At 38.2% G+C, this 15526-nt stretch overlaps 1 protein-coding gene across 3 annotated transcripts in view; it reads left to right on the plus strand.

Annotated features, from left to right (window-relative positions):
* FRMD3 (FERM domain containing 3) overlaps nt 1–15526 on the plus strand; it is a 209159-nt gene that overhangs the window by 70746 nt on the left and 122887 nt on the right. For all 3 annotated transcript variants that reach the window (XM_084783840.1, XM_084783838.1, XM_084783839.1), the window contains one exon: nt 14002–14044. In XM_084783840.1, coding sequence (XP_084639966.1) covers nt 14002–14044 — 43 coding nt within the window. The remainder of the gene's footprint in view (nt 1–14001; nt 14045–15526) is intronic.

Consider the following 15526-nt stretch of genomic DNA (forward strand, 5'->3'; position numbering starts at 1 on the left):
TGAAACCAGGATGACACAAATAAAATAAACAGGAAATAATGAGGAAAACATGGTCAACTATAAACTCAGCAGAGAGAAGCCTTGAGAGTTTCAAGGGTATGGCTGAGAAATTTATCATGATCCAAAAAAAATCATTAATCCTCCTGTATACATATGACAAACAGACTGAGAAAGAAATTAGGGAAACTATACCCTTCACAATAGCCACAAGTCATATAAAGTATCTTGGTGTAACTCTAACCACACAAGTGAAAGATTTGTATGAAAAGACTTCAAGTCTCTGAAGAAAGAAATTGAAGAAGATATCAGAAAGTGGAAAGATATCCCATGCTCATGGATCAAGAGAATCAACATAGTAAAAATGGCCATTGTACCAAAAGCAATCTACAGAGTCAATGCAATTCCCATCAAAATTCATACACAATTCTTTTGTTGTTGTTGTTGTTGTTGTTGTTGTTGTTTGTGTGTTTGTTTTCCAAAACAGGGTTTCTCTGTTTAGCCTTGGCTGTCCTGAACTCACTGTGTAGACCAGACTGGCCTCAAACTCCACAGCTATCCTCCTGCCTCTGCCTCCCAAGTGTTGGGATTAAAGGCATGTGCCACCATGCCCAGCTCATACACAATTCTTTACAAATGTAGAAAAAGAAAAAAAAAGAAAATAGCTAAAACAATAATCTTGTACAATAAAAAATCTTCTGGAGGAATCTCCATGCCTGATCTCATGCTGTACTATAGAGCAACAGTTTTAAAAAACAAAAATCAAAACAACAATAACAACAACAACAACAACAAACAGCATGGTACTGGCATAAAATAGGTTGGTTGATCAATGGAATGGAATCAAAGACCCAGCAATAAACCCATACACCTGTGGACACTTGATTTTTGACAAAGAAGCAAAATTCATACAGTGGAAAAAAAGATAGCATCTTAAGCAAATGATGCTGGTCTAACTGGATGTCTACATGTAGAAGAATGCAAATAGATTCATACTCATCACTATGAACAAAACTACAGTCCAAGTGGATTAAACACCTTAACATAAAACCAAGATCATTAAATCTGTTAGAGGAAAAAATGGGGAAGAGCCTTGAACTCCTTGGCACAGGAGACAACTTCTTGAACCAAACAGCTGTAGCTCAGGCTCTCAGACCAACCTCATTAAACTGAAAAGCTTCTGTAAAGCAAAGGACACTGTCAACAGACAAAATGACAACCTACAGATCGGGAAAAGATCTTCACCAATCTTACATATGACAAAGGGCTAATATCCAACATATATAAAGAACTCAGGAAATTAAAGACCTCCAAACTAAATTGTCCAATTGAAAAATGGGATACAGGGCTAAACAGAATTGTCAACAGAGGAACATCGAATGACTGAGAAACACCCAAAGAAATGCTCAGCATCCTTAGTTATTAGGGAAAATGCAAATGAAAAGGACTCTGAGATTCTATCTTGCACCTACCAGAAACCTAAGATAAAAAATTCAAATGACAACACATACTGGCAACGATATGAAGAAAGGAGAACACTCCTCCATTGCTGGTGGGATTTCAAACTTGTACAACCACTTTGGAAATCAATCTGGAGCTTTCTCAGAAAATTAGGAGTAGTGCTACTACTATAAGATTCAGATATACCACTCCTGGGCATATACCCGAAAGATGCTCCACCACACAACAAGGACATTTGCTCAACTGTGTTCATAGCAACTTTATTCATAATAGTCAGAATCTGGGAACAGCCGAGATGACCCTCAACCAAAGAATGGATTAAAAAAAACTCTGGTACATTTACACAATGTAATGCTACTCAGCTATTAAACACAAGGAAATCTTGAAACTTACACACAAATGGATAGAACTAGAAATGATCGTCCTGAGTGAGGTAACCAAGACCTAGAATGACCTGCATAGTATACACTCACTTATAAATGGATATTAGCCCAACATAGATGTCCTCTGAGAGACTCCACCCAGCGGGGGATCGGGTCAGATGCTGGAACTCAATGCTGGACTTCAGATGGAATGCTGAGAGTGGTATGGAAGAATGGGGAAATGCAAGGACCCAGAGGGTTCAGGAACTCCACAAGGAGACCATCAACGCTGGTGGATCTGGGCCCAGGGAGACCAGCACATAACTGTTGTACCACGAAGGACAATACATGCAGTAAATCTAGACCCTTGTTCAAATATAGCCAATGGACAGCTCATCCCCAGATGTTTTGGGGAGATTGGGGACTGCCTATGACACGACCTCTAGTACCCCAGATTTGATCACTTTCCTTTGGTAGGAAGGCCTTCTGTGGGCACACAGAGGAAGGGATAGAAGGCTATCCAGATGAGACCTGATAGGCTATGTCCATATGGTGGGGGAGGTGGTCCACTTCTGTCAGTGGTCTAGGGGAAGGGAAATGGGTGGAAGAAGGAAGAAGGGTACAAACAGGAAGAGACAAGCTAGGGAATAAAAATGGAGATGTAATCTGAATAAATTATAGTAAATTTAAAAAAATTTTGATATAATTTTTAAAATTAATTTATTCATATTACATCTCAGTTGTTAGCCCATTCCTTGTATCCTCCCATTCCTCCCTTCCTCCAGCTTCCCCCCCTACTCCCCTCCCCTATGTCTGTGACTGAGGGGGACCTCCTCCCCCTGTATATGCTCATAGGGTATCAAGTCTCTCCTTGGTGACCTATTATCCTTCCTCTGAGTGCCACCAGGTGTTCCCATCCAAGGGACATGGTTAAATATGGGGCACCAGAGTTTATGTGAAAGTCAGATCTCCTTCTCCACTTAACGGTGGAGAATGTCCTGTCCATTGGCTAGTCTGGGTAGGGGTTCAAAGTTTACTGCCTATATTTCCCTTGGCTGTTGCCATAGTTTGCTGAGGACCCCAGGGCCCAGACCCGCCTGTAGTTTTCCAGGACCCACTGGATCCTTCTATTTCCTCATTCTCCCAGGCTTTTCACACCTAAAGTCTCAATAGGGTGTCCTCCCCTCTGACCCACTTTCCTAGTAGGTAGAGTTTTTCATGGGGGTAAATTAAAATTAAAAAGAAGAAATTTACCATGTTATAGAGGAAAGACTAGATGAGCACCTGTCCAGGCCATTTGCCTCTTACACACAGCCTTGAACAGACTCATTATCTTTCTATCCTTCAGGGTATCTTTTGTTATTGTGAGACAAATAGTACCTGTGTTTTTAAAATGAATCATCCATGTTATACATTTTATATCACTGATTTTATATGTCATGTTTTAAAGAGTTTAAATAGACCCATAGGGCTATCTGGCTTTGGAATTGTTTGGAATAATAATGTTATTGAATTTACATGGCATGACATCTAATGTTATTCATTGATAACTCCTAAACTTGAAAGAATTCTACAAGGATGGAGAGATGGCTCAGTGGTTAAGGGTATTGACTGCTCTTCCATAGGACCCGGGTTCAAATCCCAGGACTCACATGGCAACTTGGTGTGCAAAGAGTTTATTGTAACTTATTCTTGTAGTCGGTCCATCAAGAAGGGAATTCAGGCCAGGAACTCCACAATAACCTGAAGGCAAAAACTGATTTGGATGCCACGGAGGAGCAGTGCTTCTTGACATGCTGTCTAGGCCTCTGTTCTGCTACTGGACAGAACCTCCAAGATCCTATACCTCCTAGGACCACCTGCCTAGACATGACAATGTTCACAATGTCTGAGCCCCCTATATCAATCATTAATAAAGAAAGGCTGTACAGACTTGCCTACAGAACAATTTGATGGAAGCATTTTATCACTTGAGTTTTCTCTTCCCAGGTAACTCTACCTAATGTCAATGTTAAAACAAACAAACAATGAAAACAACTGCTTAACTCTGATCCCATTTACTGCTGATGGGATCCTAGTACTTTCAAGTTACACTAACCAATGCATCCTCTGTTTTCTCTTGCTCCCACAGTTCCCTTTGTAGAGCTAGTGCTGGGAAATTAGTTTCCATATGTTTTGGACTTTTATTCTGCAAAAAAAATTTGAAGAAATAAAGTGTTCAACAATAGTACACCAGCCATGAATTCACATATTCAGTTGGCAACCTTTTCTTTCTGCTTTCCTTAAGGAATACTAGTTTTTAGTTATAAAACAGAGTTATTTTAAAACTAAGGTGCCATAAATTCCAGGTAGCAAATGAACTTAAACAAAAGAGGAAAAGTATCTAAGCCTATATCTAACTTCTAAGCACAGCCCATAAAATGTTATAGTTTTACACATCTAGACCTCTAGTAAAAATAGAAGTTGCTGATGTGCTTCAGTGCTGACATTATTGGCCAGCTCTTAGCTCTAATGGAAAGAGCAAGCAAAGGAAGGAAACAATAGAAGAGGCTGGAGAGGCAAATGGCTGAAAGCTGCCCGGCAAATGCATAAATAATGGCAGAGTGAAAAGTGAGAAAGGAAGGGGAAAGAGATCATCAATACAGAACAAATTTACTGAAGGTACCACTTTGCCCGCCAAGGAGAAACACTGTGACCCGGAGTCTTAAGTTGAGCTTCCTATCTTCCTGGTATGAGGAAAATTCTTCATGCAGAGTAAAAATTACAGGAAATTCCCTTTTATCCTCTAAGTAGAGCTTAGGTTTCAGTTTTTTATTTTAATTATTCATGTAATTTGCCAATACTTAGAAAAGCATTAAAGCTCAAATATCTCAGATAAAATACTACACAAAAGGCTGAAGCTCTACATTCCTTTAACCAACACCCCTAAATTTGTGCCCCTCATTAATACTATGTATTTTCCAACTGGTATCACTTTAGTGTGTTGCTTCTAAACGTTAAAGAATAGGTTTAGATGCCTATATTTATTTTTCAAATATATTACAGTGTTTTGTGCTTTTTATTTTCAAAATAAATCTTGTTATTCATATGATAGATTATTCAAATTTTTCAGAAGTTTTATCAATATATGTTTCTCTCAATATCTTAATCATTATCTCTTCATTGCCTGTAAGCTGAAGAACATTTCCATATGAGTCAAATCTAAGCAATATAATAACCATGTAAGTACTAACAATGTAACATTTTTTGAAACATTTTTACATAAGTTTTAAGAAAAACACTATTTTCATCTCATTCTAACATAAGCACAATTATTTTACAATGGAAGGGCTGTATCTTTTAGGTACTCTCAGGATCCTATCAAACACCATCGAGTCTTTGTGTGTTCCGTGTCTAATTTTGAATATTTTCTGCCTTTTATCACATGTTAACTAAATTTGCAAAGGAAAGCATATCAAAAGGAGTCGAGTTACTAATGTTGCAACTCTGAACTCTCTAGAATGGTGGCTGTGGTACTGACAGATGTTCATTATGGATATATTCCCTTGGGATACTAATGGTCACTATGGATATAAATTTTGCAGTTTACTTTTTGTATATGTGACACATAAAATCTTATCTCAGCTAAAACACTCTTTTTTGAGTCATCCAGAATATTAGCAAACTACAGTTTATTTACTCATTTCCTAATGATGGCTTTTGATATTATCTGTAAGCATTTATTATTTCATATAAAATGGAGTGAAAATCCTTGCTATGTACTTTTTTGTTTACATGCATGAATTACAGAATAATGAAATTGCTTGGCCACTGTTTTAACTATTAACAAATTGAGCTTAGTTCTCTTTGAAACCATGGTGTCCTATAATCCTCTAAAACATGATTATTACTAGGTTATTTTTCTTAGGTCTTTCTACCATATGAATATCCTTCTGGGAAAGAATAGTGGCCCTAAAAATGTAAATATCGGTCACACTGTACAGGTAAGTGCAATACACAGAATCTGAAAGGAAATGGGAACTGATAAGACACTGTGAGGTATATTTTTTAAAGCAATGAAGAAACCAGATCATTTAAAATAAATTATTTAGGACACAGATGGTAAGCACCTTAAAGGCATTCCTTAAATATTTCCCATCTTTATCCTTGGCAGACAAACAGCCAATCCCAAATGACATTCATTCTCTTTGGACCTTCATCCAGCACCTACTTTCTAGCACCAATTTCACAGTACGTGAAAGGCAACAGACTCATCAGCTCACTGCGTAACAAAGACTAGGGTTCAAATTCAGTAAGGAAAGGCTAGGACTTCAAAGGTTTCTAAGCAAGGAGAATTTGAAAATGTTATGTGCACTCAGGCTGGCAAAATAATTAGTGCATACCTTCATGATACAGTAACATGTACAAGTCTCTGATTACTGCTTTTTCCTAACACAATTCTAAATTTACCTGTTTATTTCTCCCGAAGTGACTTAATCACAAGGATGTCTGTTTATCATTTACCTCCATGAATACCTCTGAAAGATGCAGCCTACTGACTACAACATGCATATTAAATCAAAACAATGGCAACAGGACCAAACCTTTGTTAGTTTTTACACTGCAGCTTGGAGACTCACATTTATCATCTTTATAATAACTTTAAGTCCTTGAAACATCCCTAATGTTGATGCTAGGTCAATTTTCACTTTATATTTGTGGAATCTTAGATACAGAGACTATTTTTGCACAGGGTTATTTAGATGCTAAGTGATAAGACAAATTACCTTTCTGGTTTTTTATTATAAGTAAGATTTTCAAAAAACAAGCTGATCTAAGTTTGGTCAGAAGGAAAGAAACGTGCTCTTTTGAAGACACTTACCTATGTATAGGTAAGTGCATAGTTTCATGATATTCCATAATATTGAAGTAGTTGAAAGAATCTCCTTACTGCTTGTGAAGACTTTACCGATCTGACATATTAGACTGGAAACTCTCAGTTTTTTCAGTTCCTGAGAAAATAAGAAATATTCATGAAAAAGGATGTTGCATTGTCATGCATGTGATCAACAGGAGGCTGCCTAGTTGTGATGCTAAGGACCATCTCTCTTTAATTCCATTATGCGTTAGCCAAGTAACCTTAAGCAAATCATTTTATGTTAAGAGCCACAGATTTCTCATTGGCAAATGAGTAGTTGTGAGAACTAAATAAGATTCCCTGTACAAGAAAAAGTTCTTGAAGGGCATCTGGTATTTGGTAAGCAATCAATGAATGCTAACCTAACTTTTATTTTATTTTACTTTATGTGCATCAATTTATATTAAGCAATAAAGGTAATGCAGAGCATAGAGGTTTATTGGAAGAAAGAGGGTGTTAGCCCACCGGAGATGTACACTTAGACACAATTTGTAGCCAGTTGAAAGTCTTCATTCCAGCCAGCTAGGCCCATACTCAGATATTTGTTACCCCCAAATTAGCCCCAAACAAGAGCTTTTAAAGGCAAAATTCACTTCCTGTTATCTTGTTTGGCAGCTGCAGGAAGAAATTTAACAGAATCTAAGATACACAGTTAGCTGGAGAGGGCAGTTTATACTAGCAAGCAGTTTAGCACACCTAAGTTTTCAGGGCCATCTTGACCCCAGATTCCTAGAATAGAGTTGGGTAGTTTTCCGTAGGATTCTTCAGCAAGGACATTAAATTCCAGTTAAACTTGAAGAGGCCTCAGGACGAATACAAGATGGAGGAATTTCTGCACTGTCACAAGAGGAGATAGAGTGAAGTGTAAAATCTTGGTTAATTTTCACTGGGTTTTTTTTTTCTTTCTAGTGTAGTGCATGCAGGTGCCTCTAAAAGAGACTTACCTGAACTCATGATGTCAATGACACAAAAACACAACTCTCAACTCAAAGCAGATAAAATATAGTTTAATTTGAGATGAAATGTGAATGATGATGACCCAAGAACACATTTAGCTTATTCAAATCCTGTGTTCCAACAGCAAAGCCATTACACTGAGTATTTATAGTACAGAACAAAAAAGTCATAAATCAAAACATTCTTCAATACATTAATGGACACATCAGAAAGACTGGGTTACAGTAAAACAGGGAGTACTCTGATATAACCTTTAGATTCTGCCTGACAGCATTCTTAGTCCTTTGACTGGTGGAAAATAGTCTTTTGTTAAGCTAATGCATTTATAAGACTTTTTTACCTGTTAGTCACAGGATGTTAGATTCAATTTAAAAAAAAAGGGGGAGGCAGGAGGAATGGCCATTTAGAAGTCTAAAGATTGCCCTAGGTAAATTTTAATTAGGCTCTAGGCCTGTAACATTCCAAACTCTCTACTACCTGGGGTTCTGCCATGGATGAGGGAGGGGCTTGAAGAAGGATGGAAGCAGAAGTGAAGAGGAAGGAATCAGACACTGGACCCCACGTAGTTTCTTTTCATGAGAGAACGACAGAGAAGAAGTGCATCTGGAGTTGGCTTTTCCTACTCTGACAACCTGTGCCTCTTGCAGGCTTTATTTATACACAAAATCATTTCCTTAGATACTTTGATTGTTGATTACATAACTTTAAGTCTTTCTTGGTTACGTAAGTATATAGAAACAAACAACAAAAAAGTAGGCTAACAGCAAGTTTTATAAGAACTAAAAGTTAACATTATGATAAAATCATTCTCTTTCAATTCAAGGCTCTCCTCTCTAAAATTGGGGTCATAAAGCCTTGCAATTACAGAAATGCCAGACATGATGACTTTATTTGAGTTTGGTCCTGTTTCAAGCTTGGCACAGAATTAAGAGAATTAAAAGTTATTTTCTATTACCTGTCTCATCAAACTTACCTTTTTACAAAAGTTCAATCTCTCTGACCCTATTTAAATCTCCTTTCGTTGTTTCTTTTATATTTAGCATAATACCATCATTTCTTTTCTTTGAGTCTTAAAATATTGTGTAACTCCTTATTTAAGCAAAGGTGGTCTATTTCTACAATTTCAGAAACATGCTTAATCTGACAAGTCTGTTCAGGAATACAGGCAGTTCACCACTTCCTCTATGTCCCTATGCTGAATCCTTATTTCAAAAAGATTTCCATCTTTATTGCCAATCTGTAAGGGACAGGAGAACATCAGGGTTCCTAAAACTAGTTTACGGTGCCTTCAGGAAGGTACCAAGTTCTCTCAACATCAGGCTGATGAAAATATTTTCCTATCTATACTTATTTTTTATTTTTAAAGCTGAACATGAAAACCTAATGATTCAATTGCAGTTTGTCAGCTTGTAAATTTTCCCTAAATTTTTATTCTAAAACAATTTTTTAAAATCCCTTCTCATGTTCACTAATCAATCATCAACAATCTAAAAATAAATCTAATGGATTCTGTGGAAGATTCAGTTTTCTGCATAGCTATTTTTCCCAGGGAATTTCCATTAGTTTTATTTTATTTTTTTCATTAACACCAGCTTCTGCAACAACTTCCCAATTCTAGCCTTTGAAGAGAGTGTCTTTAGCAGTAAGAAATATCTACCAGGGGCAATGAAGGTTCAACCAAGACCAGGCACTGGCACTTTGTCACACGGTGCCTCCAGAACTCTTGGCCAGGCCACTCCACGATCATTAAAGCTGTAGCCACCCAATCAGCCTTGCAGAAGGTTTCAGATTGAAGATATACCTGCACCACCACCCCTGGAACTTTTATTCACAGTGTATACTGTGGATGCAAAGCCCACAGTTCTCATCTTAAAGAGAATAAGAAATAGTGTGTTTGGTGAGTCATTTTGAGTGATGATGGCCTGGGCACATATCTTTAGGTTATCCCAAATCACATGCTCCAACCTGGAAGCAGTTTCACAAAGTTTTCATAGTTTTACAGTACAAAGGTCACAAATCAAGACAAGTTTTAAAATGTTAAATTGGAATTGAGGAAGGTGATATGAAGAGGAAAGAAAAGGCAGGCATCCACAGAAGTAGAATTGTTCTTTGAGTCAGAACTGAAAGATATTAGTAACCGTAGCAATGAATTCTATGTGCATGTGGGAGTGAGGTGGGGTGGGGGTGGGGAATAAGACCTAGAGATTTACAGGGCTGAAAGGGAGTTGTAGGTTGAGAATGTACTGTGGTGACTGGGTAGGAAAGGAGAGCAGAACTTCCATCTCAACAGAAGCAGACTATCCTTTCTTTGGAACAATGAAGGGCAGCATTGGCTGTTGAGCATTTAGGGTGACTTTGGGCAGGTTTATGACAGGGAATTGAGGGTAGGGAAGTTTCAAGTGTTGAGTATCTTCAGTATGTCTGCAAACATATCGGGTTCAGAGTTGCAATAGATTCTGAGCAAGTGGAATGTCCCTGGCCAGTATTGAGAGAGCAGAGCTGAATATTTTTGGGTCAAACTATTCTAACATATATATTTATTTCAATATATCCCAACTCTGAAGGGATTTAAAAAACTAGACAAAGAAGGTTCAAGGTAGGGGATTTTATAGGCTGGTCTTAATTTGGGGATGGGGTTTTTGTTTGGGAGCTGCTTTCTGCTGAGTAGGAGCAAAGATCAAGCTTTCAAGGGTGGGAGGGTTGAGTTGATCCATAGAGGTGGCCATTATGTTGGATAATAGTTTGATATATTTCTGGCCAGAAAAACTCTTTGACCCTCTAGGTGGTGAAAATTTAAGAAGGAAAATCAAATAATAAAATTAATATCATAGCTTTTAGGTCCATGGTGACCTAAGTATCCTCCCAAAGGACTGACTTTGTTTATTTGTTTGTTTGTTTGTTTCCATTTTTGTGAGATGGGGCTTCTCTTTGTAACAGCCCTGACTGTCCTGGAGCTCACGCTGTAGAATAGGCTGGCCTCAAATCACAGAGATCCTACTTCCTCTGCCTCCCAAGTGCTGGGATTTAAGACATAGGCCACTACTGCCCAGCTAGATTTTTTTTTCTAGTCAGATAGTTCTCTTTAATTGTTGGAGTACCACAGCAGCCAGAGATTTGAGTTATCCTGATGGATGTTAAGCTGAAATTTCTTTAAGGTTTTCTGATAGCGAGTGTGATGCAGAGCAGGCTTCAGGGCAGATGTTTTGGTTCTGAGTCCTGAAAAAAACAATTCCACGAATGGCAAAAGGAGAGCTGAATCACCCATTAGTCTTTTTTTTTTTACATTACCACGTATATTTTCAGAGGTTTTGGAGCACAAATCTCTCTTAACTGTCTCTAGTTGACAAAAGGAACACTGTAGAAAGGGTAACAGCTAAAGTTCCTCAAAAGAGGTGCAATAATAAAACTTTAGAATGGCAAAGATCCAGAACGTAAGACAGCAATGTGATGACATGTACACTTGAAGAGTGTTATGTGCGGTAGCATCTGTAGCATATAAAATGTGAGAGCAAGGTTACTATAATTCCTGCTGAGATTGTAGTCAAGAAAATATTAGGGCTTGAGTAGATAGATAGATAGATAGATAGATAGATAGATAGATAGATAGACAGACAGACAGACAGATAGATAGATATTCATATATAAGACATATATTAATACACCAAGATAGTGAGCATAAATTTGTTTTCTTGGATTGTTTTCTACAATCCTCATTGTGAAATAGAAACTTAACAGAGGTCTTCAGTAAACACATTAGATTGGGCAGAAACAAAAGTAAACACTTGTAGAACAAAAGAGAACTGGGCATGCAGGAGCTCTTATTGCAGAGGATAATGGGCTGGGAGACCCTAGGCAGAAATGGCCGGCATTAACACCCAGCAGAGCTTACTATAGTGGCTCTTCACTAGCAGAATCTTGTCTCTTTTAGGATCTGTGAGTCTTTGTTTTTAGGGTTGTCTCATTCTCCTTTTCTCTGTCACAAAGTTAGGGAGACATCTGGACCCAGAACAGAGATTTCCAGGACATACTAAGAAAAATATGCTTGAATCTGAAGTGGGAAGGCCAATCCCGCAGTAAAGGGTTAGCTGCTCAGCTTAATTGACATAAGACAATTTGAAAGTAGTACCTATTCTACTTGATAGGGAGGGCCCCATTAGCCAGATTATGAGGGGTGGTGAGGAGATAATGAGATTTGGGATTTAGGTTAGAAGTTTAAGGTGGTAAAAGTACAAAAATGAGGGGATAAAGCAAAGGGTCAGAGTGAAGATAGAAAACATATTTGAAAATGGGGAACACTTCACATCTTTTGTCATTCTGTCATATGAAGTTGTCTGAGTTAGTGAGACTCAGAAACTCAGAAGTATTATCCAAGATGTAATGGATACAATATACCAGCTCTCATTATACTAATATCTTGATGTTTACTTTCATGCAAGCCAATGTGTCTGAGAATGGGGATCTTGTACCTCATTATGGGCAAGATAAGTGTAAGGCTTTTACTCTCCACAGTAGAGTGGAGAGTGGGATATATTACTTTCTCACATACTCTGGTGCCTCACCTTTGACCGTGTCCCCTGGAGGGGGAGACCTGGTGGCACTCAGAGGAAGAACAGCAGGTTACCAAGAAAAGACTTGATAACCTATGAACATATACAGGGGGAGGTAATCTCCTTCAGGAATAGTCATAGGGGAGGGGAATAAGGGGAAAATGGGAGGGAGGGAAGAATGGGAGGATACAAGTGATGGGATGTAACAAGAATAAATTAATAAAGGAGAAAAAAGTGTAAGACTTTTTTCTGGAAATAAGTAACTAGGGTCTAAAATAGGCATTTCCAATTCTCGTAACCTGGCAGGCAAAGTCAAAGGCAGGAAACTAAAACACAAAAAACAGAAAACAAAACCCTGGGGTTCAAAATTCTAGTGACCTGGCAGGCAAAGCCAGAGGACAACATGAGCCCAGATGATGATGTTTGTCCAAAACACTCTTTGACAGATCTTAAAACTTATCTTGATGTATGGATGTTGGATGCAGTGTGCTTGAGTGCCAAAAAGCCTCTACTCTGGAGGTCAGAGGGCAACAGAAATAGATCAATAGTGGAAAGGAAGAAAATGAGCCAAAAATTGAGTTTAACCCTTCAATCAATAAAGTCCTCCAAGCAGAGAAATTATTACATCATTAGAATTTGTGCTGCTCACCTAAACAGAGGTCAAAGGAGTTGTTCCATTGGTATTTTAGCACACAATGTGTTTGGAGTACTTAAGCCCATACTGAATTTGGAGTACTAAGGACCTCACAAGGCAATTTGTTGTAATAAAGGGGAGAGATGGGAAAGAGGTAGAGAATGAAGAGAAAGAGAAAGAAAGCAGTCAACTGGTGAAGGAGCCCATTGAAGGCCATCATTGTTTTCCAAAAGTGTTAAGAGTGGAATGGACTATGGCAACTGGGAAAGAAATGAGAGCACAACTTCAACTCAACAGAAGCAGACTGTCTGACTAGAGCAATGAAGGACAATAGCCACTGAGTAAAATAGAAATGGAGGCCTCAGTGAATTTTGGGAGCAGGCTTATATAGGGGAGTTGAAAGTATGAAACCTGCAGATGTTGACTGTGGATTATGTATTGTCTTTCTGAGACTGTTTAGTATTTAGGGACTAGAAGTTCCAGTAGTGTCCAAGCAAGTAGAATGTCCTTGGTCAAGGTTTGGAGAGTAGAGTCTAACATCTCTGAGTCAAACTAAGTTTTTCTCAATAGAAAATGTTAAGTATGGATGATTCCATCTATAAGTGAGTTCCCCTGTGGTTTCAAAGTTGTAGATACCAAGATGGGGTTGCGGAGGGGGCGGTGAACTATTGGTCTCCTCAGTAGAAACTTCCCAGAAGTTCTTAGTCAACTTAACTTTTATGTCCAAAGTTTCTCAGTGGACCTTAGGATTTCAGGTCATTAGCTCCTCAAAAATACATTGGTGGGTACACCAGAGAGGCAGGTACAGTAAGATGGGGCAAGTTTTTCTATAGTCATATTGAATGCTATCCGATTTCATTCTTAGCTTTTAGATTTGTGAAAGCTAGTTGACTGCTATGTTAATAGACTCTAAAAGGTTTCTATCTATTACTCTCACGATGTTAGTCCAGACACAGGGATAGGCAAGGAATCGCTGTTCTGGAGGGTTATAACTAGCCCAATGTAAAGTAATTACCCTCTGGACATGTAACATACCAATCTTTCCACAAAACTGCAGTTCTAATCAGTCCGTCTCTGCAGACACAGCTTCATTTCAGGAGTTTTAATTCACAACAACAATCTGTTTTGTTTTTGTTTTCTCCTTAGCACTGGCTTGAACCTAACAAGTCCATCTTCAAGCAAATGAAATGTAAGTGTCAAGCTATGGTTTTATTTCTGCTACAAAATATTCAAAAAATAAATTGTTTCCTAACACAGCTGTGTCTCTCTGGAAATAAGGGTACAGTGAAAGATAGCTAGGTAAATGGCGGCTTCCCTCTTTAAGAACTATGAATCTTCTCCCCCTTTTTCTATAATCTTGGCTCCCCCACAGTCATTAGTTCAACTGTCCAGTGTGCCGCTTCCTCTCTGCCCACTTGCTTTCATATTCTTAGTTGGAATAGAAGCTTTGAAATTGTGTGTTGAATATCAGTTTAAATATAAATACTTGCCCCTGGATTGTAGGATTGTCATGTCGTTTAAGGTGTTGTATGTAGTATCAAGTGGAATGTGTTTGGAAACTGAAATTATACTGAATAGTTCACTTGATAGCATTAATTTTTTTTCTTTTACCCCAACTCAAAAAACTAAAGAAAGAAAACTGGATAAATGTTTTCTTTCTGACAATTGCTTTTAAAAGTCTGGTGTCATAAACATACCTTATCTCTGAAATCCCTGTCACTCTCTATTAAATCTGTGAGGAGAGTTGACTTTTATTCTTAAGTAACATGACTCTTTGTCTGAGTCACTGCTTTTATGTATTATTTCAAGGAGAACTTCTAACAGGTACTTCAGCAACCCATTGCCTGCTCTTAAACTCTGCCCCACCATGTGCTCTGTCAACACAGCTAGGATTATCTGGAAAAGGGGAACTGTAATTGGGAAAAATGCCTAAATTAGACTGAGCTGTATGAAAATCAGTGGAAGATTTTCTTGATGAGTAGTTAATGAGGGGATACCCAGCTGACTGTGTAGTACCACCTGTAGCAGGTCCTTCTAAGTTGTTTAAGAAAGCAAAATGAGCAAGCTATAAAGAACAAAACCAGGAAGTAGGGTTCCTCCATGGCCTCCACTTTAGTTCCTAATTTGCAAAATAGGCTTATGACCTATAAACTGAAATAAACACTTTCTTCCCAAGTTACCTTTGATCATGGTGTTTTGTCATAGCAATAGGAACCTAACAAAAGCAAAACTCAGTAAAAGGATCACAAGATAACGCTTTGAAAATGTGGCCATGTTTTTGGTAGGTTCATGGAAGTGTTTCGGAATTTGGACCACTAAGAGCTCAACAGACTGCTGAAGGAACTTAGAATATAATGCTGAGAGCAGTGCAAATGATGTGAAGCCTGCTTGTAACGTTTCAGAGGAAAGTTTGAAAGTCCCTCAAAGACTCTATTAATACTATAGAAGTGGCATTTTGAAGAAAGAGCCTCTGGTTCTTCTGGTCATTTAGGACTAAAGAATCGGTTGTGTTTTAGAAAAGACTAGGCCCAATGATGTGAAATATTTGCTCTAGATGCAACTGAGAAATTAGCCATGATTAAGAAGAGACCAGCAACACTGAGATGAAATCTAAAGTATTTCCTCAGGGTCAGCATATAGACTTATGCTCCAGATAGTGCCAAGGCTGCAT

This window comes from Acomys minous (assembly GCF_964271855.1).
Source record: "Acomys minous genome assembly, chromosome: 1".
NCBI lineage: Eukaryota > Metazoa > Chordata > Mammalia > Rodentia > Muridae > Acomys > Acomys minous.